This window comes from Moschus berezovskii, chromosome 20 (assembly GCF_049115385.1).
Source record: "Moschus berezovskii isolate FMDL1 chromosome 20, NW_MosBer_1.0, whole genome shotgun sequence".
In the NCBI taxonomy this organism is placed as follows: domain Eukaryota; kingdom Metazoa; phylum Chordata; class Mammalia; order Artiodactyla; family Moschidae; genus Moschus; species Moschus berezovskii.
Window position 1 is genome coordinate 32021280 of NC_142479.1, and position 24089 is coordinate 32045368.

The 24089-nt window shown below is 51.3% G+C and overlaps 2 protein-coding genes and 1 long non-coding RNA gene across 4 annotated transcripts; 1 reads left to right on the forward strand and 2 right to left on the reverse strand.

Annotated features, from left to right (window-relative positions):
* Window positions 1-4553: 4553 nt before the first annotated feature.
* Window positions 4554-10078, reverse strand: UNC119 (unc-119 lipid binding chaperone). Its single transcript, XM_055401911.2, has 5 exons — window positions 9856-10078; window positions 6348-6461; window positions 5743-5845; window positions 5456-5628; window positions 4554-5208 (listed from the first exon to the last, which is right to left on the reverse strand). The coding sequence occupies exons 1-5, from the start codon at window positions 10076-10078 to the stop codon at window positions 5096-5098; spliced, it is 726 nt and encodes a 241-aa protein (XP_055257886.1). The 3' UTR covers window positions 4554-5095.
* On the forward strand, window positions 10051-18135 carry LOC148774671 (uncharacterized). Of its 2 annotated transcripts, none has more exons than XR_016035471.1 (3): window positions 10051-10189; window positions 10947-11129; window positions 17999-18135. It is a non-coding gene; the product is annotated as an uncharacterized LOC148774671 (long non-coding RNA). The 2 variants fall into 2 exon arrangements; XR_016035470.1 differs by lacking the exon at window positions 17999-18135 and adding an exon at window positions 15316-15557.
* PIGS (phosphatidylinositol glycan anchor biosynthesis class S) lies at window positions 11151-22896 on the reverse strand. The gene is made up of 12 exons (XM_055401899.2): window positions 22809-22896; window positions 22389-22528; window positions 22195-22306; window positions 19693-19782; window positions 19185-19276; window positions 17576-17783; window positions 16903-17045; window positions 15737-15851; window positions 14424-14569; window positions 13455-13555; window positions 12612-12822; window positions 11151-12256 (listed from the first exon to the last, which is right to left on the reverse strand). Exons 1-12 carry the CDS (start codon window positions 22840-22842, stop codon window positions 11981-11983), a joined length of 1668 nt encoding a protein of 555 aa, XP_055257874.2. The 5' UTR covers window positions 22843-22896; the 3' UTR covers window positions 11151-11980.
* Between the last annotated feature and the right edge of the window lie 1193 nt (window positions 22897-24089).

A 24089-nucleotide genomic window follows, 5' to 3' on the forward strand; every position in this document is an offset into this window, starting at 1 on the left:
GGACCTCCCCTCCCTGGGGCAAAAAGGTCAGGACACATGGTAGATTCCCTGGGCCTGTAATCTTATCCCAACCCTCACCCAGAACTGGGAAGTTTCAATTTGAAGAATGAGGCATCTCAGAGGACTTCTGAACAGGAAGGGGAGGGCAAGGGGATGAGGTGGGGAGAGTGGGCATCTCTTCCCAGGAGAACTTCCTGAAGGATTGGAGGCAGCGGCTGCCCTGTCCAGAGGGAGGGAGGGAGTAGGTACCCTCCCCTACATCCCTACCTACTGAGATCTGTCCCTTCCTCCTCTCAGCCTCCATCTCCTCACACTAAGAAGGGGTCACTTCCCTATCCGGACAGTGCCTTTCTGCCCCCATCTTTCCCTGGCTGGGCTCTGGGTTCCACAGGTGACATGAACAAAACATAGCCTGGTGCTGTGTGTCTTGCTGGCCCTGGAGGGTGGTCTCTGGAGAGTCAGGGGCCCACTCAGTCCCACCACCAGGCAGGATGCTGTCACCAAACAGCAGCCTGGGAGGCAGCCCCACATTTGGCCTGAATGGGGATGGGACAAGTGTGGGACCCAAAAGCTTATCCATGGACCTTGGATCTCGATCTCAGAGCAGCCATGGGTGGGCCTTCTGCTTAGAAAGTTTTCCCAGGGGCCAGGGCCTGGGGGCCAGCCAATGCTACCTACCTTGGCCAGAGGACATTATTGCAGAGGATCCCATAATAGAACCCTACCCTCCATCAGCACACTTCCTCCCAGAGGCTCTAAGGCTGGGGCCAGAGCTAGAGGGATGCAGGGGTGAGGTGGGGTGAAGGCACAGCCAGCCAGTGCCCCCAAGAGGAAGAACCCCCCCTCCACCCTGACCCAGCCCAGTCCTGTGGTATAGGAAGTGGTGAAGGCTCTCTGTCAAGCCCCCAGCTCTGGGCAACCCCAGGCCTGTGTCTTGATTCCTAAGCCCCCAAGAGCAGGGTAAGTGTTTCATGGGAGAACTTTACTGGGACCTACTTGCTTGCTTCAGAACCTCAGACCTTGGGGGCTCAGACGACCTCCTCTACACCTACAGCCCAGGCAGCTGGAGGCCGTCAGTCCAAGCTCAATCCTATGGGCCCATTCGGCACACACGTAAGTGAGCGTGCCCCTGTGCAAGTAAGACAGGTGAGAAGTAGATACGCCTTGGGGTCTCATGTTTCTTTGTTTGTAACCAGACTGGCCCTTGGACTAAAAACTGGGCGGAAAAACAAAACAAAAAACAATTGAGTGGCAGCGGCTCTTGGAACTGAGCCCCACACTTCTGCTCCTATGCTGCCCCCTGCTGGCCACTCATCACGTGTTCACCCACCGTTCAGAGAGGAATAGTTTGAATGGATCCAGGGTCTGTTCTCTATTTGTGGGAAATTCTCCAGTACTCTTGCCTGGAAAATCCCATGGATGGAGGAGTCTGGTAGGCTGCAGTCCATGGGGTCGCTGAGAGTCAGACATGACTGAGTGACTTCACTTTGACTTTTCACTTTCATGCATTGGAGAAGGAAATGGCAACCCACTCCAGTATTCTTGCCTGGAGAATCCCAGGGACAGGGGAGCCGGATGGGCTGCCGTCTATGGGGTCGCACAGAGTCGGACACGACTGCAGCACCTTAGCAGCAGCAGCAGCAGCAACCCTTTTAACTTCTCAGGTTTAGGGGCTGTAAACCTGAGGGTTCTCAAACCCGTTAGAATTCATGAGTCCATGAACTTGGATAAATAAATTTCACTTTCATTTTCACTCATCTCTACCTTGAATTTAGCATTTCCCTCGATTAAGAATGTCAGCAACAAATCACAATAACTTTTCACAGAATTTGTGAATTTGTCATTAGGTAGAGAAATCACACTAGAAATCACAGATGTTTTCATAATATAATACAGGCATCACAGAATATATATAGATATCGATATATAGTTTTAACATGTAAAATATATAGGGTTACAATATACTCTATGTACATAAAAACCTTATGGTCCACAGGCTTCAGCAGAGACAACAAATGGGTCCATGACACACAAAAAAGTAAAGCACCCTTTGGGACTTCCCTGATGGTCCAGTGGTCAGGACTCCACACTTCTAGTGCAGGGGGCACTGATTCAATTCCTGGTCTAGAACTAAGATTCCACAAGCTGTGTGGTGTGTCCCCAGCCCCCAGAAAATTAAAGCACCCTTACTTTAGTTGCCAGGTGGTGGGAAAGTGGAGGGTGGCTCCCAGGCGAGGGGCCAGGCTAGGGAGGAAGGCACTGGGGGCTGGGGACAGCAATTCACCGACTGGAAGGGAAGCATCTCAATAGTTTACAGTAGGTTTGGTAGTTCCCACGTGAACCCCTAGCTCCAGTTCCAGCATGAGTGGTGGGTCCCCCTGCAGTATCTGGGCTTTCCTGCGCAACCCAATGGTAGAGTCCTCATGACACCCCTAAGGAGTCAAAGCAAAAAATATCTGGCTGACTTCAAAGAGAATGTGAGGTACAGCTCTTGCAAGGTTCAGCTCAGCCTTCAAGGACAGCTCATCAGCACCAGGGCCAGAACAAGCCCCGCCCGACCCTGTTTCTTCCTCCTTCTACAGCCCAGGGATTCTCTTGGTTCCCAGGAAAAGTGCCAGGAACCAAACGTACTGAGGTGCACCATTAGCAGCAGGACCATTGCCAGAGGCGTGAAGACTTAAAAGGAAGCAGGGGTCCAAGGCTTCTCCCAGCCAGGCCTTTGCCCGGCCTCACCAGAGGAGAGTCTCTTTGATACATGCCCCAGGGATGAGGACCTCAAAACAGGGACCGCCCTACCTGTCTGAAGGTGTAAGTACAGCAGGACCAATCCAGAACATCCACCCAATTCGATTTAGCACGCTCCCTGCACTCTCACTTGGCGACCCTCCATTGTGAGGGGTGGGGTGTTCTTATTGAGTGTCCCATTCATTGGAGACCATTTGGCTTTCCTGCCCCCAGCTCACTTAACACCAGTAGAGCCCGGTAACCACCTCATAATCCAGCCAGCATCATAAATCATCCAGCCAGCTTAAAAACTCAGAACGACTTCGACAGGAAGAGATGGGGAGAGAGCACGGAAGCAAAGGGAATGGTGTAAAGCAAGTGTTTGGAGGCACGATTTACCAGTTGCTTTCAGGAAAGTGAATATTTACAGTGTGAAAGATGTGTGGAGCCTTGCGGTTCAGGTGTTGGCAATTCTTCTGAAGATGATGGTGGGCCACTGAGGCAATCGATTAAGCAGGAGTGACCTGGTCAGATTATTTCTGGCAGCTGAGTAAAGGGTGGATTGGAAAGAGCGAAGCTAATAGCCAGTGTATATTGAATGCTAGGCCCAAGCCTGAATGCCTTACATGTGTTAGACTGTCCACAATCAATTCTGAGGATTAACGCCCATTTTTCAGGAAATGCTGGCGCAGAGGTTAACTTGCCCTGCCAACATTGCACAGCTATTAAGCGGTCATGTCAGGGTGCTCCCCAGTACTTCCACAGTAGAGGCAGAGGGGTGCTGAGGAGGATATTGTAGGCATTCGAGTGATAGGTAAAGAACTGCAGGGAAGCAGATGAAGTTGAGACTTTTAAGAAGTGAAATCTCCAGTGATTGGATGGAGCTAGGGACAGGAGTTGAGACTGAGTTCCTGGTTTGTGGCCCGAATGTTGGGGTGGGTAGGATTCATCCACGAATCCTCGCTAGAACCTTCCAAGCAGGATGACTCTTGCTCCCCTGTGTGCCCAGATCATCTTATTCTAGAACAGGTATTTGTTCCCTGTGTCTCTGGCTGCACCAGGTCTTAATTAAGGCATGTGGAATCTATTTCCCTGACCAGGGATCAAACCTGGGGCCCCTGAATTAGAAGCAGAATTTTAGCCACTGGACCACCAGGGAAATCCCAATGTCTCACTCATTTTAGAATCCCAGAGTTCAGCCCAGATCTTGGCCCTCCCACAAGGGCTCCACAGAACCCAGGTGAATTCCAGCACTTCCAGGCCTTGCAGGCTTAGATTAACTATAGATTAACTATTCAGGCTAGAGAGAGAAATAGCACCAAGTGTATCCAAATTAGTGCCTGGAACAGTAGGCTGTAAACCCTGACATAAACTCTCCATCTACCTGTTTCTGAATTTCCTTCATTAAGAAAATGAAGACATCCTCTGTGTCTGGGGTCAGGCTGGGGGCAGTGTTATATGCAGGGCAGCCAAGCCTGGGGTCCTCCTCAAGGCAACTGAAGGCAAGAGGATGTCAGGCCTTAGCCTTCTCTCTGATGAGGGCTAAAAGGACAACCTAACAGTCCTAGGAGCCTACGGGTTCAGAGAAGGTGGGGTAGAGGGCAAGCCCACCTTCTCAACACCTTCCCTCCCACCCGAGTCGCAGGCCCCTATCCTAGCCTCTGTTCTTCAAGGTTAGCTACAACTTTGGGCCAAAGTTTCCCCTCTGAGCGCTCAGGTCACCATCCTTATCAAAGGAAAAGCCCTTTCCAGCTGCAATGCATACCCTGAAACCACATTACTGCCCCCTGCCAGCCACCACCACACACACATGCCGGCCCACAACCAGAGAACAGAAAAGGAGAGTTTATTAAGCAAACTATATACAGTTGGTCCAGCCCCTACCACAGGCTGTGATCTGGGCAGGTCCTTCCCACACTTCAGGCAAGATCTCAGCCCCGGATGGTAGAGACCGGGGCTGGGGTCAGGACCCAGACCCTGCATGGAACTTCATCTGTGAATTTACAACTCTAAATGGCCTGTTGGTGGTGGGCAGGGGAAAAGCCTGGATAGGGGATCTCTATTCTGCAACTTGGGCCCAAGAGGTTAGGGCCAACTAGGTTGTCCAGAAGTCCTGGCTACTCCTCCAACAGGAGGTCTTCCTGGAATGTGCAGGTGAACAGCCCCGCTACCACCCCACCCCATGTGCCAGGCGCCATGGGCTGCACAGGCTTGGACTCGGGGACCTCATGCACCCTCCCTCCCAACACTGACTCAGGGCTCAGGGCTTCTGCAACACTCCTCGGACAGAAGACCCGGGGTTGAGAGGCGAGTGTTGGGTGGTCACGGCTGTGGGCCCAGGACCCTCCCAAGGTGGGCGTGGCTTGGGGAGTCAGGGCGTCCCGCTGTAGGAATAGTCGGCTTTGTTGTGCATCACCAGCCGGTCATCCACGAAGTAGAAGCTGTCGGACTGTGTCTCATACGGGTGACGGATCATCTCGTTGACTGCAAGAGAGGCCCAGCCAGTTGGGGCAAAGGTCAGGAGCCTGAGCCAGGTCACGGCAGGGGCTTCAGGACTCGGGGACGGGGACAAGCTGAACAAAGAGTTCCCCCAGCCTCTTTGGGTCTCAGTTTCCCTATAGGTGGCTCAGGAATGGTGGCTAGACACAAGAGAGCTGGAAAGGGAAGGGAGGGGCTCAGACCCACATTCCCTCCAACCTGGTCCCTCTGAGTCCCCCGCCCCCCAACGCACTCAGCTCCTCGGAGAGAGCGGGGAAGTCGTAGATGTGCTCGCAGGTGTTCTTGCTGCTGGGGATGCAGAAGCCAAAGTGGAAGTCGAAGCTTTTGAGCAGCTGGTTGCGGAAGTAGTGCCTCTCAATCATGCGGAAGTTGTTGACAGGCTTCTCTCCCACTGTGAACTCCACCCTGCGCAGAGAAGGGGGCGGCGCTGAGCTGGGCCCCAGGAGGGGCTCAGCGAGAACTCAGGAAGGGTTCCTTCCCACCCCCACCCCTACCCCTCAGCCCGGCCCAGCAACTCACGTGGCTCCCACCTGCCTCAGGCGGAGGAAGGCAGGCGTGAACTGGTAGCGGACAAAGCGCCCAGCATTAGGGTCCAGGTCCCGCAGGTTGATGGGCAGCCGCTCTGTAATGCACCCCAGCTGGGGCTCAGTGGGCTTCAGGTGGGGCCCATGCCCACCCGGAGTTTTACCCCAGGGACCTCATCTGTCTGAATTTCTTTCAAAACTGCTCAGGAGATCCTGGTGCATATTGAGGGTTCAGATGATTGGCCAAATGCTTCCAATTGCTTCTAAATTGGTCAGCAGGTCACCAGTTTCAACTGAGAGTCCCAGAGCCCCAAGAGATAAAAAGACCTGGGGCCTCTGGGACTGCAGTTCCCAAGGGGGCCTGCACGGGGCAGGCTGGTAGGGACTGAAGAGGCAGGATTGTCCTCTGGAGACATCCAACCCCAGGGGCCCAGGGGAAGGTAAAGAAGCAGCCCAGCCCCAGGCAGAGGGCCCTGCTGCTTGGTGACTCCTGGGGAGACCTGGGTGCCAATCCCAGCTCTGTCCTGACTCCTCAGTGGCCTCCGGAGTCCCTGGGCGGCCCACTTCCTCTGTGGATGATGGCGTACCCAATGCACTCACCTGAAGCTGGGGGTTTCTTGATTTCAAAGAGGACAGTGCCTGAGTCCATGTCCCGAATCTTGAACCTGACGAAGTCAATCTTGTAGATATTCTCCTCAGGGGAGCACAGGTAGTCTAGGGGAAACAGGCGGCTGAGCGAGGAAGGGACCTAGCTACCCTGGACTAGCTACCACTTCCTCTGATCCCTAGGGTGACTGCTTTGCAGAAAGGGAGAACTGAGCCTCTAACCTGAGGAAGCCCCCACAGAGTGTGGGGGAGACACAGCTCTGCTCTTGGGATCTAATGGCGGACAAATGGTTCTCTCCTGGTAGCTGCCGGGTCAGGGAGGGGCAGGATGGAGGACAAGGCCACCTCCCCCACACTTGCCCTCCCACCCAGGAGTGGAGGGCCCTTTCTTCCAGCCTCTACTGTGTCAGGAGTGGCTCGGTGACTTTTAACCAAATGAGTCTAGAATCGGGTGGGAAGCCCCGCCCCCCACCACCCTGAGAGGGAAGATAGAGCCCTTCTTTTAGGAACCTCACTCTAATAGGGGTGACACAGCTGTATTTCCAGAGAGGATACCCCTGCCCCTACTCTGCCCCACAGCCGCCCCCAGTAACACATCTAAGTGTGTCAAGCAAGGACTTTATCTGACCTAGGTAGTGCTGAGGCAAACAACCCCTTCCCTGTTCTTCCTCACCCCCCAGGCCCCTTCTCTCCCCATAAGAGGCTTATACAAACCCAGCTCCCTTAAGCAGCTTAGTCAAAGCTCTGCTGACTCAAGCCCAGAGCCTGGAATATTCGGTGGGGGGGGAGGGGGGTGTGGAGAGGGGAAGGGAGCTACCTTTGCTCTCATCCCCCATTGATCTTCAAACAAGAGGAGGTCTTAGCAGAGGAGGTCTTAACAGAGGGAACCCCCCCCTTAAAGGTCATCCATCCACCCTTGACTGTGAGCCACCCCCAGAGAGAGAGGCAAGGCCAGTAAGAGGGTGTGGCAGGTGTAGCAGGGCTGTGCCTGGGGTAAGGGGAATCCTTGAGCCCAGAAGAGGAACTGGTGGGCCCTGCTTGAGGAAGCTCAGAAATAGCAGGGCCTGATCCAACCCTCACCACTCTTGCAGCAGCAACTGCAAGCACTCAGGGAGGAGGCCCCAGCAGCAAATAGGAAGAAACAGAGAGGTGCAGTGGGGGCTCTGGTGCCTGCACAGCATCACATCCTCCCTGCAGAGGCCCGGAAATCACCCGCTAGGCCCCTAGGCCACCACTGATTCCTCTGGGGCAGGAAGAGGAAGTGAATGTAAAGTCATTCTCTCTTCCCAAGCCTGGGGCAGCCCCCTCCAGGAAGCCCTCCTGGTGGCCACTTGGCACTTGGGGTCCAGCAGGGACTACACAGGGCTTATGGTGGGGCTGGAGCCCTGGCCTGACCATCACAGCCCACAGTGGGGAGAGGAGGAATGGAAGTAGGCAGGTCCTGCCTCACCCTGTACACAACTTATTTTCACAGAAAGTAAACACTAATCCAAAGACGTAGGAGGAAAGTACAGGGCAGAGGAGAGGAAGTAGCAGAACTCGGAACAGCATCCTAGTCGCCCAGCTCCCAGCTCCCCATAGAGGCCTCCTCCTTCCCCTAACTTCTGGGGCCTCTCCTCTCATAGGAGAACAACTTGCAGTGTGACCTCTGTCTCTTCTACTGCAAACTCAACCTATCAATCCCTTTGTCCTTAGAGGAAGTGAGGAATGGAAGATGCCCATGGCTCAGGACACCACCTCCACTCCCTCCCCCGGCCGGAGAAGGATGAAGCCTGGGACTCAGGCCCGAAAAGGGGCAGAGTGGCTGAAGGCTCAGCCACAAATAGCTTCCTAAGCTGGATTCAGGGCTGGGTAATCCAGGAAGAACAAACTCAGACCTGTGCGATTAGGGTCAGAGGAGACCAGGCAGGAGTGCCAGTGGGGAGAGTCCTGGAGCCCTGTTTTCAGCTTCCACAAAGGAGAGGGATCCGGTGAAGACTCTTCCTCTAATCACCCACAGATGCTGAATCTCTAAGGGCTATGAATTTCCTCCAAATTCAGACACACAGTTGTATATGGGTTAGAAGCCCCTCTGGCTGCAAAATCACCTCAAAATTTACCTAGGACTGGGACAAGTTAGACATCCTATAAGGAAGTTCTGCCCCAGAGCTAACCTGAATCCTAAACGCTGCTGTTGCCAATTATAGCCCAACTGGCACCACCATCAGACTGGTCCAGGGGCCCTCCCTCTACCACTGCCTGCTTGGGTAAGGCAGTTCAGTGCTCCGGGGGCCCAGCCAAGAATGGCTGCTGCCTGGCTAAGAGAGGAGGGAGATGCTGGTCCCCTGGGGACCTATATGCACAGGTCTAGATCTGCCATCACAGTCCCCTCCACAGCTGTTTGGAAGCCCTGGACTCGTCTGCTCCTGCAGCGCCAGAGCTCAGGTCCAGTCCAGCAACTGCTCCCTACCCCCAAAGGGGGACTCCAAAAGTTGACCTCACAGAGGGAGCCAGGGCAGGGTTACTAACCAATGAGGCCAAGATAGAAGGCCACTGCCTCTCCAAGCGCCTTCTGTTCTTTGAGGCTCAGCCACGGCCTCTGCCATGAGACTTCCCTCCCTTGTTCCCTGCCTACAGTGACCCCCTCCCCTGCCCTGAATGCCCAGTTGTCTGCCTCTAGGCAGCAGCCATGAGCAGGCCTGTGGGCCCTCAGTATTGACAAAAGAGCCCTATTTACAGAGCATGCACGGCCTGCCAGGCACAGTGCAGAATCAGGATTTATTTTCACAACAGCTCTCTAAAGGTAGGGTCATTAATCCCATTTTACAGATGAATATGCTCCGAGAGGTGAAGCTATTAGCCCAAGGTCACACAGCCAACAGGACGGCAAAGTTGGAACTTCAGTTTGGCAATCCAGCTCAGAAACTCAACCACAGTGGTGGCTTGGCCTCCCAGAAGAGGACAGGCCCTAGTTCAGGCTAAAGGGGGTATTAACCCACTTCCTTGAGAAGCCCAGAGTCAAACCACTGAAGCTTCCTCTTCAGGTCCTTTCCTGGGGATAGCGATGGCCCCAGACTTCCTGGGGGTGTCCAGTGTGAAGAAGACCTAAGGGTTTTGATACCACACCTAGCCTCTAGGGTGAAGGAGGCCAGGGGCTGACTGCATTCAGCTCCCCTCCTCATTATTGCAGAGAAGATCTTCAAAGGACTCTGAAGACTCTGTGGGGAGGGGGTCACAGTTGCAGCTGCTGCCCCACCTCCACCATGGGAAAGGGGGATGGACTCCTCAAAAAGGAAGGAAAGGGGTGGAAACGAATCTCTAAAGGAATAAGAGGGGAGCGGAGAGAGATCTCAGGCTTGGAGGCAGAAGGTAGAGGACACAAGCGAGGGGGACCCGGGTGGGGGAGGGGAGGCGGGGGGAGGGCGGGAAAGGGGGCGGGGGCCCGGGCTCCATGCGCCCCGAGGGCCCCCTCTCGTGCTCTCTCACTCCCGCCCGCTGGCGGCGCTGCCTCGCGGGTGCTCACCGCCCGTGATCCGCTGCAGCCCCAACACGTCCTCCGGCCCGATCGGCTGCTTCCTCTGCAGCGGCCCCGGCCTGGGCCCCGGGCCTGCCTCCGTCTCCGACTCGGACCCGGATTCGGATTCCGCCTGCAGCTCCGGCTTGGGCTCCACGTTCGGGCCCGAGGCCCCTGGAGCGTGCTCCGCTCCAGTCCCGGCCCCGCCGCCGCCGCCCTTCTTCACCTTCATGGCCTCGCACGGCCGCGGCTCGCCTGCTGCCGCCGCGGCTGCCTGCGCCGGCTGGAGCCGATAGAAGGGGGAGCGTCCGCAGCCCCGCCCCCGGCCGGACCGGGGCCCCAGGTACCGCCCCGCCCCCGGGATGGGCCCGGCGCTGGCCCCGCCCACCGCCCGCCCACCTGGGCCACTGACCCTGGGCAAGGAGGGGGCCCGCCCGGGACGTTGTGTTCATTTTTCCGGTAGGAGTTTTCAGGGGTCCTGCTACCTACTCCTTCTTATTCACTGGCTTCCAGCCACTCCGCCCTTCCCTCTGCCCCGCACGTGAGTTCCCGTCTCAGGGCCTGGGATGCTTTTCCCCCAGATGGCCTCCTCGAGTTCTTCCGGTCTCAGCTCAAATGTCATCTGCTCAGAGGCCCTCTCAGACACTCCGTCACTATCTGATCAGCCCATTTTCTCTAATGCATTATCTGAAATTCGTTTCATTTGCTCATTGACCAGTCCTCCTACAAGGCCAGTTCAGTGAAACTGGAGATCCCGTCTTTGTTCTCTAGAATACCTAGCACTTAGTACAGTGCCCACTGCAGCCTGCACTCAACACAGTTGACCCTTGAACAACAGGGGTTGGCAGTGAGTGGGTCCACCTATCTGTGGATTTTTTTTCAATAGAAAATACTGCAGTATTACACAATGGGAGGTTGGCTGAATACGTGGGTATGGAACTGCTGATAAAACAGGGCCAAATATAAATTATCGTCTGATCTTTGAATGCACAGAGGGTAGGCATCTCACCCACTACGTTGTTCAAGGGCCAACTGTATATTCTTTTTTAGAATTTATGTATGTTAGTATCTGAGAGCTTACACTGCTACTTCTCTCCTAGACCCCCTGCTAGATAACCCATGAAATTCTGAGGGACAACAGCCTACCATGTCTAGCCACCACAGGGCTCTCCACCACAGGAAGGCAGGAAGGGCACCTGGCCAGGTGAAAGTAAAATGGACCAGTGAGCCCAGGAAGACAAACAGGAGGAAACCGTGACTTACACATGAATGAAGAATGAAAGGTATGATCACACTTCGATTCATTCCAGTTCATATTCAACCAATGTTTATTGAGAGCCTAGAATATGCCAGACACTTTCACAAGCTCATCACATTTAATCCTCACAACCACCCTGTAAGGGAGGTGTCATTAGTGCTATTTTAACAAAAGAAAAACTGAGGCTCAGAGAGGATTAAGTAGCTTATTCACAGCTCCCCTGATAATAAGTGCAGGGGATAATAAGTGCATGGATTGAATTCAGACATGTTGGATCCCAAGTCCAGAACTCTCCCCACTGTACCACATTGCCTCTATAAAGGGATAAGGAAGGGAACCTCGGCCACACACAGCATCAGGCTGCACCCACCAAGTGTAGCCACCCAGGAGGAAGGGAGAAGGCCCTAGAGATGACAGGGGTCTGTCCCCTTCCAGAAGAGCAGTGCTAGGGCTCTCTCTGACGGATCAGAGAGAAGCAGGAGGGAAGGGCCCTAAAACCCAACCCAGGGCTTTTCCCTAATGCTCCCCCTCAGTGCAAGAGGACTGTGAGGAACAGGGCAGAAAGACAAGCTGCCCCTGCTGCAGAGGGAGACAGTAAAGGGCCTTCAAGTTCAGGCCAGGTAAGGAGACCTAGATTGGGTCTTCTGAGGTTTGGGGGTTGGAGTGGGGGGAGGAGGTGAAGAGTGGGAGGGACCTGAGTCACAAGAACGGGGAGGACAGGAAAGAGGAAACCCTCTTGGAGTGTTATACTTTGACTGCTGGAGTGGCAACAGAGCAGGCTGGAGACAAATCATTTGTGGCAGGCCCCGTTATGTGCCTCTCAATCTAACACCTCCTGGCTGGAAAGGAAGGCTTCCTACTGTGATGCCGCCCCGCTCAGTCTGTCTTCTCAGGCTTTTTCCAGGACTTGCGAGTCTCCAGGAAGATTTTGAACAGGGACAAGAGGATAGGCACAGCCATGGGCAGGAAGAGCGGAATGTAGATGGCAAACTTCTGGTCATCAGGGAAGTAGAGGAGGTGGAGGAGCGAGGGATCAAAAAAGGCACGCTCCGAGGATGTCACAGCTTCCTGGCTGGCAGCGAAGGCAGAGGCCAGGTGCCCAGAGGACAACTCCTCCGCCGCCTTCTGGACTGCAGCTACAGCCCTGTACACCTAGGAAGGGGCAGGGCATTACCAAAAAGTCCGAGGCATCAGTTGGTAGGGAGGGGTGGGAGAGGGCCCCACTGTGTCTTCTATCTACCAGACAGGTTGCTTGAAGTTCACACGGGATATATGGCAGCCAGTATAAAAAGGCCAGGGGTTATCTTCTTAGTGCTCGTTTAACACTTCATACCCACACTGCACTCCTCCTGGGGAGCTGGCACTGCCCTCTAGAGGAAGCCTGGGCACTGAGGATGGCATGCCCATACACTCCCTGAACCTCAAATGGCTCTCTGCCTTCACCACTCCCTGACCATTGCTGGCCACTCCAGTCCTAAGCCACAGAATGCATCCCCTGCCTGCTTACCTCAGATGCCACATCGTCCTTGATGACAATATTGCTGATCTTGCCCAGAAGCTGGGCCAGGGAGGTGAGAGTAGTGGTGGCTGTGGCCAGGTTCTCCACAGACCGGGCCCATAGCAGCCGGTCTAACTCCCAGGTCATTATCCCTTCACTCTTAGGCCCAAAAAACAGGCATTTTGGAGGCAGCTGGGGCTGAGCAATCCCAAAGAGCAGCCTGTAGGAACAGCACAGAAGATCAAAGGAGCAGAGTCCACAAGGTGGGAGAAGATGGTTGAGATCCTAAAGTAACTATCAAGACTTTCCATCTCACCCAGAACCACAGGGATTGTAGAAAGCACCTCAGGATCTTAGGGGGTGAGAGGCAACCCTAAGCAGTTCAGAGCCCCAAACTCCGCTTTAATCAATGACCTCACTTTTTGTTCTTGTTGTTGAAGTTTAGTTGCTAAGTCGTGTCCGACTCTTTTGTGACCCCATGGACTGTAGCCCGTCAGGCTCCTATGTCCATGGGATTTCCCAAGCAAGAATACTGCAGTGGGTTGCCATTTCCTCCTCTAGGGGATCTTCCCAATCCAGGGATTGAACCCTCGTCTCCTATATTGGCAGGCAGATTCTTTACCACTGAGCCACCACGGATTCATAAGGCTATTTTTCCTAAAACAGTCTTTGTCAGCAACTAGTCTTTCTTAGGAGAAGGATGAAGGGATTCTTGGGAACCTTTCTTGGTTTCCTTGGGGCTCCAGGCACAGCCAAGGTATCCCTGCCAGGTGAGAGTTCACTCCAGTCAGCCCAAGAAACAACAGTCAGACTCAGTAGCCACGCCCCCAAGCGGATCCCCCAGGACCTCACCGCAACTGAGCCAGGAACACCTCCATAACCCGCACCATGTCCACCTCGACTCTCACCGGCAGCTGCGAGCCATTGTAGGTTTTCGGGTCCACATTGTATACCTGTAGGGGGCAACAAGGTGGCCTCAACATCACGCCAGGACCATGCACAGCTCTGCCCCAGACCCTCTGGGGGCCACGAGAGAAAAGTAAGACATACTCTGTGCTCTTTAAAAATGACAAACTAAATGTTTCTGGAATACCTGCTATTAGGAGTTTTATATACATGATCTCCACTATTATCAGTCGTTTCCGACTCTGTGCAACCCTATGGACTACAGCCAGGCTCCTCTGTCCATGGGATTTTCCAGGCAGGAATACTGGAGTGAGTTGCCATTTCCTTCTCCAGAGGATCTTCCCAACCCAGGGATCAAACCCATGTCTCTTATATCTCCTGCACTGGCATGCGGCTTCTTTACCACTAGCACCACCTGGGAAGCCCTGTATCTCCGTTCAGTTCAGTTCAGTTCAGTCGCTCAGTTGTGTCCGACTCCTTGCGACCCCATGAATCACAGCACGCCAGGCCTCCCTGTCCATCCCTCACAAATCTCATTAAAGAAATATTTATAAAAAAAAAAGAAAATGAAATATTTGTATTCTATTTTAGAGTTCCTACCCATGAGAAACTCCCAATCTCACAGGGAAGACAGAGTTCCCAATCTTGTAAGACTCCCACAGATACGGCCTCGATCTCAGTTACACATAGAATAGTCCTAAGTCAGTGCAAACTGCCAAGTGCAAAAGGGGCTGATTATAGCAACACTGATGGAAACAAGAAACAGTGGGGCCGGCCGAGGAGGGGTATGAGCTCACAACGCCCTCACCTCCCCGACCCACTCAGGCCGGACCACGGAGGAATAGCAGAAGGAACAGTCTCAGGGAACATCAGTCTGTCCCTGAAGTTTGGGCTCTGCATGATGTGACCATTTACCATAATGCCACCCCAGCGGGGACTGTGGAAGGCGTTGGTGGCCACTGGAGCCCCGTCCTTGTCCTGAATGTACAGGGGGGAATGGGCGAGCTCCGGAACGTAGAGGAGAAAGTTGAGCACGGGGTAAAGGGAAGCGGCGCTGGATCCTGGGGCACAAGGAGAAGGGGAGTCAGCACAGCAGGTTGGATCCAGATCTCAGTTCCAGGTCAGCTGCTGACCGCTGGGCACTCACTCTGTACCTCAGTTTCCCCAACTGATAATCACTAAGATATCCGCCAGGCCTGGGTGTCTGTGGTAAAGAACCTCAACATTCTCCCAACATGTGCCACGTCCCTGAAAGTGCATTCCTGCCCCCGAATCACCCCTCCTCCAACAGACCCCCACACCACACCCTGCCACCACCGACTGTCTAAGACAGCTCTCTGGCCCACTATCATATTGCACCCATATTACTACAACCCGTTCTTAGGCACAAGGATAAATCTGACCTCAGGTCAGTCCCTGCTTCATATCCTTCTCCAGCCAGCCACTCTTACATGGTTAAAGTTCAGACATCTTAAAATGGTGATCTAGCGCCTGCCTGCCAGGCCAGCCTCAACTTGGTCACTCTCTCAAAATTCATCCATAATAAACTTCTCTGAGCTTCCACAATGGCTATGCACTCTTAACTCTTTTGCCTCTACGCTCATAGTGGCCTAGCCTGAAATCTTCTCTCTCTCTGTAGACAGTCATGCCGTTAAGCAGTCCCTCAGACTTTGAAGGGAGGGAGGAAGGGAGGAAGGATTCACCAAGGCCTCTCATGTTGCCCCTCCCACAGCCCCTGATACACTCTGGCCTAACCCTGAAATTCCACAACTAGTGATTTACTCCCCTTGGTTTGTTTCTATTACAGTTCTCGGTCACACCTCCTCTTCCCAGGATCCAGCCCCCAAATGAAAAACTCGAATCCCAGCTTAAAGGTTCCTCAATCAGCAAAACTATCAACTCAAATTCCACCTTCATGTACTGCTACTGTTGTCTTTCTTACAAGAAAGTGTGGCTGTATCTCCCCTGGATGGTTTGCAGGGATGATCCATGTGTTTATAAAAAGTGCTGGGAATGCTTAATAAGAGCTTTTGGCTATGACAGTGTGGAAGTGGAGACGTCAGTAGACTATGATGGGAAAGGAGCCTAAAAGCCCAGCACCTCCTCAACACTCTCGGACCAACCCAACCTGGGAGCCATCACTATATACAACCCACCTCCCACCCCAGGCAGAGCCTAGCGGGTCCTTCCCCGGCCTGGCAGAGAGACCCCCAGCCTCAGGAGCTCACCCAGCCGGGACTCCACGGGGTTGATCACATGGGGGAGGCTGTGTGCGGCCAAGTAGTAGCTAGAGGAAGCTGAGTCAAAGCGGGGGTTCACCCCCAACACTGCATAGTAAAGGATCTGCAGAACAAAGAGGAAAAACATGTTATTTTGTCTGCTGACTGATAGTCCAGTATGTCCTCAAAAAGATAACAATTAGGCAGGGAAAATATGAGCGACAAAAATCAAGGCTTATGTATACCTATGGTTGACTCATGTTGCTGTCTGGAAGAAACCAACACAATTCTGTAAAGCAATTGTCCTTCAATTAAAAACAAAATTAATTTAAAAAAAATCAAGGTTGAGAGAAAACAGGACTAGGGAAAAAAAATAACAAAGCTAAGGATAAAGTTAACACACTAAATCCATGCTTTGAACACATTTTTTTACCAGGCTCTCCAAAAGCCTAAACAAAAAAGAGCATAATTCAGCATCCATAGATCAAATCAAGTCAGCTATTCAGAAGTAATTACTCCCACTACCACAACCCGATAAAAATGTCTCCCACATTTTCCCTAAAAAGGACACTGTGTGATTCAGAAAACTACACTCTTCACATCTTTTCTTTATTGTTACTGTGTTAACATATTTCAGGAAGTTTTTTTTTAACTATTTTATATTGAAGCATAGTCAATTAACAATATTGAGATAGTTTCAGGTGGACAGCAAAGGGACTCAGCCATACATATACATGTATCCATCCTCTCCCAAACTCCCTTCCCATCTATGCTGCCACACAATGCTGAGCGGAGTGTGCTATACAGTAGGTCCCTGTTGGGTTATCCATTTTAAATACAGCAGTGTGTACACGTCAATCCCAAACAGCCTGTGTGTTTTTAAATAAATTTTTAGGATAATAAAACTGTTGAATACAGTTCCAGAAGGAGCCATAAGGAAATTAGTTTTTTAGCAAGCACTGACAAAATTCCCCAAGCTGGACACCATGGAGGGAAAGTAGACCCCAGAACCATACACATACACAGGAATTTCCTAATCAACCAGCAAGCTCAAAGAGTTGGAAGAATAGACTACACTTGTAAAGGCTAAATATGTATGGTAGGAAAGGATGGTGTAGGACGGCAAAGGATGGTGTACCCAGGAAAAGGGCTCTTCAACTTGCTCCTAGTCTCACCTGCGAGTCCACAGAGAAGTTGCCTGCCGCACTGAGGGCACTCAGGAAGGGCTGCACATAGCGCCGGACAGCCCCCTCGATGTCCCAGTAGACGTCATGGGACTTGGGGTCAGGGTTGAGTAAACTGAAGGTGATTTCATAGCCTGTAGAAACAGGAGTCAGGGAAGCCAGGGGTTCCTATGGATCAAAGGCAAGCCTCTATCCCTGGCTAAGCTGCACTTGTTTCTCTCTGGAAGGGGCCTGATTACCATCATGGAACCAAAGGGAGGATAAAACTGGGGTGAGGAACACTGAGTACTTTAAGAAAAAGATGAAAGACTTCTCTGGTGGTCCAGTGGCTAAGACTCTGCGCTCCCAATGCAGGGGGCCTAGGTTCAATCCTTGGTCAGGGAACTAGATCCCCCATGCTGCAACTAAGATTTCACACAGCCAAATAAACAGAAAAGTTTTTTAAAGAAAAATGAAACTAAAACCTATGGCTGATTCATGTTGACGTATGGCAGAAAACAACACAATATTGTAAAGCAATTATCCTTCAATTAAAAATAAATACTTCTATGAAATCAGAGAAGTAAGGAGTGAAGCATCTGCATGTAGATTTCCCTCCCACCCCAGTGTCTCCGCCTAATTCATTTCCCTCTTCCTTCGCCTGGCAAAAGCTGGGTCATCCTACCCAAGCTGGACTTGAGAGGCCGCCTCTTATCAGAGCTCCACTTGTCCTCGGGAAGGTGGTCAGCCAGGGCTGCAGCAAGAACGTCCTCAGTCAAAGACATGGCCTGGGCTACCTGGATGACGCGGCGGCTGATGATGTTAAAGGCCTCCCGGTGCATTATCCCCCGCACAACTGCCATCCTCTTGGGCCCAATGTAGCTCATCATGTCCTATGAGGGGCAAGCAAGGGACAGGAGGCCCACACGGGTCAGGAAAGAAAGCAGAGAAGCACTCTGGCTCCTGTCTTTGAGAATCTGGTCGTTTGCCACTGACCAGCAGGTCTATACCTCTCTCTGGATTCACAGTGAACTAATTATCTCAGCCTTTCTGAGCTATGGGGATATATGAGTGTTTTCATTCATTTCAGTTCTCTTCTCCTTCCCAGTTGACAGCTATATCTTTGTGGGCTAGAAACTAAGAGATGGCACACTGAGCAAGAAGAAACAAACCACTGGCAAGTTGATATAAGCAGACAGCACATGGCAAAGAGGCAAGTACAAGAACTTTCATGGCAGCATTATTTGTAATAGGATAAAACTGGAGACAATCCAAACGCCTGTTAGCGGCAGAATGGATAAACTGTGATATGTTTATACAATGAAACATAAGGCAGAATTTTAAATGAACGCATTAGATTCAACTAGACATCATGAATGACTCAAACATAAAGGTCAAGCAAAGTGAAAACTGGAGAAGAACATGCACTCTATTATGCCATTTACATAAAGTTCAAAAACAGGTAAAATTAAACATAGTGCTTATAGAGATATGCTGCTGCTGCTGCTGCTGCTGCTGCTAAGTCACACAGAGATATAACATGTGGTAAAACTTGAAAGAAAAGTAAGAGAATGATACACACAAACTATGGTCGCCTTGGGCTGAAAGGGAATGGGGTATAACCATGGGGATACACAGGGTTGTACTGCAGTTTGCAAACTGGGGGTGGGAAATGCATGTTCATTAAAATTTTCTTTCATCTTTTTGTAATGATTAACATTTCATTATAAATTTAAAAATAAGGGACTTCCCTGAAGGTCCAGTGGCTAAGACTCTACGCTCCCAATGCAGAAGGCCTGGGTTTAATCCCTAGTCAGGGAACTAGATCCCACAGGCCGCAACTAAGTTCACACGCCACACACAACTAAAGACCCCATATACCACAACGAAGATCCAAAATCTCATGTGCCGCAACTAAGACCCGGCACTGTCAAATAAATAATATTTTAATAAGTAAATTAAACAAAATGTACCTGCTACAGCTCCCACTGAGCCTTTTGCTGAAAGGATCAATGTGTGGCTCATATTATCATCACAGCCCATTCAAAGCAGCTTCTTTAATCCTACTGACCTTTTTTTTCCACTTTAAATTGGAACTTTAACCATCTCCAAGCCTTGGATTTAGAAAGACCCAGAGTCCATGAAAACAATCCTTATTTGCATTCTTTTTCAAAAAAATACTTGTGGAGTTTTCTGCAGCAAATGGAAGGAATGGGCAATCCCGCAACCAGGAGACTTAGGTGAGGATGAGCTGTAGGGAGACAGCCAGGCCGCAGCCTGTCTGCTCACCTTACCTGAGGGAGAAGCGAGCTGCGTTCAGAGATCACGTACACTGTCAGGGAGCCCTCCGCTTGCTCCGATGGCTCAGCTAACATGGTTTCTGCCTCTGGAGACGAGAGCAGGTGGTTTACCAGGAGCAGAAAACACCATTCCCTCTCCCTCTGGCTCCCCCAGGATGCCTAGTCCATCACTCCACCTCCCACTCACATCCAGCTGACACGGTGGCCAGGTTTGGCCCTCAGTGGCCCACGTTGAGACACAAGGTCTCTCACTCCCAGCTTTCCCAGAGAGGTTCTGGAGTTAAGACAAGGGATGGAGGGAATTCCCTGGTGGCCTAGTGGTCAGGATTCTGGGCTTTCCCATTGCCATGGCCCGGGTTCAATCCCTGATCGGGGAAGTGAGATAGCCACAAGCTGCATGATGCAGCCAAAAAAAAAAAAAGACAAAGTATGAAAACTACACACTGAGAGATCAGAAGGAAAAAGATGGCTTCCCGTTAAAAATGATCACCCCTTCTGGTACCTTGTATACTGCCCAGTGACAGGGCCGCCTCCTCATGATCCAAAGCCCTCCGATAGGCCTTCTGGAAACGGCATTTGATTTTCAGTTTATCTGAGAGAAAAGAAAGAGGCATAATGAGAACAGCCCACCTTTCCAGCCCTAATACTGTCCAGCATCCTGGAGAGCAAGATGATGATGTGCAGAGAAAGACCAAGAAGTTACAGCCAGTTCTAATGATTTACGCAGACTGTGTGTGCGTGCTCAGTTGTGTCTGACTCTTTTTGACCCCATGGACTGTAGCCCACCAGGCCCCTCTGTCCATGGGATTTTCTAGGCAAGAATACTGGAGTGGGTTGCCATGCCCTCCTCCAGAGGATCTTCCTGATGTAGGGATCAAACTCACGTCTCCTGCATTTCCTGCATTGGCAGGCAGGTTTTTTACCACTAGCGCCACCTGAGAAACCATGGATGACATAAATACATGGCATTCCACCTCGTCTACCTGCCCAGCTCTTGCCTCTCCCTGTGTACCTTCAACCTGAAGTACCCTCCCCAAGGGGAAATCTACTACAATGTTCAATACAATGAAAAGGTATAAGGAGGAAAAACATATGATCATTTCAATATATGCCTCAAAAGAATTAAACTCAGTACACATTCTTGATAAAAAGAAGATGCTGGAATAGAGACTCAGACATAGAGAACGGACACGTCAGGACTTCCCTGGTGGTCCAGTGGCTGAGATTCCACACTCCCAGTACAGGGGGCCTGGGTTTGATCCCTGGCCAGGGAACTAAGATCCTACATGCCACACAGTGCAACCAAAAGAAAAAAGCATTTTTAGTTAAAAAAAAACCTGAACCTGATTTTAAACAAACCACTAGATCTAACTGTCAGTTTACAGGTTTATAGGAAATAAAGATAATAAAGGAATATGTTAAATGAAACCAGGAGGAAAAAAATCTGCCAAATCCAGAATGTGAGATGTCCTAACAAAGGACCTGGTTTCTCCAACAAATCAATGAAAAGAAATATATTGGGATGGGGTAGGAAGAGCTGATATATAATAAAAGAAAAAAGAGAAACTTAACAAAAATGGAGGTCATAATGTTAGGATTAAATGAGGCAACACATGTAAATAAAGTGTTTCACCTCCTTTCTGGCATATAATGAATAATTAATATTAGTTATCATTATTACTAACTAGTGTTAGCCCTTTCTCACCTCCTCATTTAACCTGAATTCCTACACTTCCTTTAAAAACCTGTCTTAAAAATTACAACCCTCGGGACTTCCCTAGTGGTGCAGTGGATAAGAGTCCACCTGCCAAAGCAAGGGACACAGGTTCGATCCCTGGTCCAGGAAGATTCCACACGTCGCTGAACAACTGTGCCTGTGTGCCACAGCTAATGAGCCTGTGCTCCGCAACAAGAGAAACCAGCTCAATGAGAAGCCTGAGCACTGCAATGAAGACCCAGCACAGCCAAAAATAATAAATAATGTGGAGGTTGTTTAAAAAAAATAAATGCCGTCTTTTTTAAAAAAAAAAAATTACAGCCCTCAAAACCTTCTCTACCTTTTTTTCCTCCCAGTTATAGTCTCTTTCTTAAGTACAATCTCTGTTTCTTATATATTTATATACTTCTACATTGATTTCTTTCTCTGTCTCTCTCTCCTACCTATGGATTTCTTGAAACCATTATCAATTTCTTATTCATCTCTAAATTCCTGATACCTAGGAAAAGTGTTTCCCTGGTGGTTCAGATGGTATAGAATTCACCTGCAATGTGGGAGGCCTTGGTTTGATCTCTTGGTTGGGAAGATCCCCTGGAGGAGGGCATGGCAATCCACTCCAGTATTCTTGCCTGGAGAATCCCCATGGACAGGGGAGCCTAGTGGGCTACAGTCCATGGGGTGGCAGAGTCTGAACACAACTGAGTGACTAAGCACACAAGAAAAGTGCCTCACAGTAAAGTGTTAATGTTAAAATGAATAAGGCCTGTATACAAGTTCAAATTGATTCCAAATCCTGTGTTCACTCCACTACACCCCACATCCTCCTCTGTCCCCTAATGAGCATCACCTGCTGCTGATCAGGTAGCACAACTGTTTTATGAAAAAAACTGCCATGTTAATAGTGAATACTGAATTTAAAGTTGTTGTTTTTTTTTTCTCAGCAAACACAGTGTTCATTTAGAGAGGGCTTTTAAAATAAGTTTTTAACCACCTTTACCCATGCTCCTCCTGGGCCTCCCAGGTGGCACAGCGGTAAAGAATCCGCCTGCCAATGCAGGAGATGCAAGGGATGCGAGTTCAATCCCTGGGTCGGGAAGCTCCCCTGGAGGAGGAAATAGCAACACACTCCAGTATTCTTGCCTGGGAAATCCCATAGACAGAGGAGCTCGGGATGCTTCAGTCCATAGGGTCGCAAAAAGTCAGACACACACACATGGTCCTCCTAACCAATCTATCTGTGGACTGAGCTCAGACCAGAAAGGCAGCCCTGATCCCCCAGGAACTCACACTTCAGAGGGATCTCTCTCTCATGCACAACGGTGAAAGGCAGCTTTTCCTGGTCATCCAATGGCACTGACTCTTGGGTAAACACTACAGTGACCGGCACCATTAGCCGCAGCTGCGGGAAGAAGCATCAGGGCCATCAGCTCATTCTCCATCTTCCCGGGCTGTCCCTTGGTCCTCCACCCCTGAGGTCTTACCTTCAGGGAATTCAGCCCACTGATCTGGGAGTAAGGCAACGGGGCCCGGTAGGTCTCCGTGGTCTTCCACCAGAGCGGCAACCCTAGCACGACGACCACCGTGGCGAAGAAGAGGGCGGCGCGCTTGCCTCGGACCACCTCTGGGGGGGGCACGGAGGGATCCACTGAGGCGCCAGCAGTGGGCTCGGGTGCCTGCCCCACCCCCGAGGCGGAGAAGCCCGGGCAACCTGTCCTCAGAGCCTCTCGGCCCGCCTTCCGAGGGATTCCCGGGCTAGGCTCCCGGGCCCGAGTCTGAAAGAATCCTGTCTGAGACGAACCCCGACCCGCAGTCCGCGAGACCTCTGGCACACCACAGTCCCCACCCCTGCATTCCTCCCTCGCGCTCCGCGAGCCGCAGCCCCGACCCGAATGCTTCCGAACCTAGATCCGCAGCCACGGCCCCGACGGCCGCCATGCTTGCGTCCGATCGCTCCTGCCGCCGAGGGGCGGGGCCGCGCAGGCCTCCCCCAATCGGAAGCCCGCACGGAGGGGGCGCGCCCACCGCCGCGGTCTCGACCAATCACTAGCGGCTCTCCGCGGGCGGAAACCTGCGACGGGTAGGTGGTGATGACGTTCAGTCGTGTCCGACTCTTGCGACCCCCTGGACTGTAGCCCGCCAGGCTTCTCTGTCATAGGATTCTCCAGGCAAGAATACTGGAGTGGGTTGCCATTTCCTTCTCCAGCGAGGGGTAGGAGGGGTCCGCAAAGAACCTCTCCTGGAATTTGAAAGGTGGCTGCCCCGGCGTCAACGGGTGGTTGAGAAACTGTGCGGGTTTCGGTTTTGCTGGAAGACACCCTCCGATTCCATGTGGAACCTACTCCTAGCCCCAGGGATTAAGAGCGTAAACTCTGCAGTCGTTAAATACTAGCTGGGCGACCACGGGAAGCTCTAAGTCTCAGTTTTCTCGACTGAAAAATGGAGATACTGACTAAAATGAGGTCATTTATAAAGAGCACACGGAAAGTCACCTATCACGGTCATTGTTTATCATCCTTATTATAGAGCTCCTCTTCCTGAGTAGTTCTTGTTTTAGCATATTCAGCTCATTTAATAGTTTTAAAATTCATTTGGATTCGTTCCTAACTTGTTAAAGTCTGAATACTTCACTAAAATTCTTACAAATACATGAGCACAGACTCTGGATCTTTCTTGTTCAAATTCGGTTCAAATCTCAGTTTCACCACTTCACCTGAGCGATCTTGAGAAGCGATCTTGTTTCTTCATATTAAAATAGGGATAGGAGGGAATTCCCTGGTGGTCCAGTGGTTAAGAATTTGCAGGAGCATGGATTCGATCCCTGGTTAGGGAACTAAGATCCTGCAGGCATGTAGCTCAGCCAAAAGGAATAAAATTGTTTTTTAAAATAAATAGGAATTGCAATAGTATCTACTTTATATAGAATTGTTGTAGTACGTGAGTTAATAACTGTAAAGGCCTGGCAGGAGACTGCTATATAAGTGTTGCTGCTGCTGCTGCTAAGTCACTTCAGTCGTGTCCGACTCTGTGTGACCCCATAGACGGAAGCCCACCAGGCTCCCCCGTCCCTGGGATTCTCCAGGCAAGAACACTGGAGTGGGTTGCCATTTCCTTCTCCAATGTGTGGAAGTGAAAAGTGAAAGTAAAGTCGCTCAGTTGTGTCCGACCCTTAGCGACCCCACGGA

Bases quoted from the DNA above. Each gene is read 5' to 3' on its own strand.
- PIGS (XM_055401899.2), bottom strand. From the start codon at position 22,842: ATGGCGGCCGTCGGGGCCGTGGCTGCGGATCTAG. The intron at 22,307-22,388 runs GTAAGACCTCAG...TTCTTCCCGCAG, and splicing joins GTGGGCTGAATTCCCTGAAG to CTGCGGCTAATGGTGCCGGT. The intron at 19,277-19,692 runs GTACCAGAAGGG...TCTCGTCTCCAG, and splicing joins GTCACTGGGCAGTATACAAG to AGGCAGAAACCATGTTAGCT.
- UNC119 (XM_055401911.2), bottom strand. From the start codon at position 10,078: ATGAAGGTGAAGAAGGGCGGCGGCGGCGGGGCCGGGACTGGAGCGGAG. The intron at 6,462-9,855 runs GTGAGCACCCGC...TGTTTCCCCTAG, and splicing joins GCTGCAGCGGATCACGGGCG to ACTACCTGTGCTCCCCTGAG. The intron at 5,629-5,742 runs GTGAGTTGCTGG...TTCTCTGCGCAG, and splicing joins CTGAGGCAGGTGGGAGCCAC to GGTGGAGTTCACAGTGGGAG.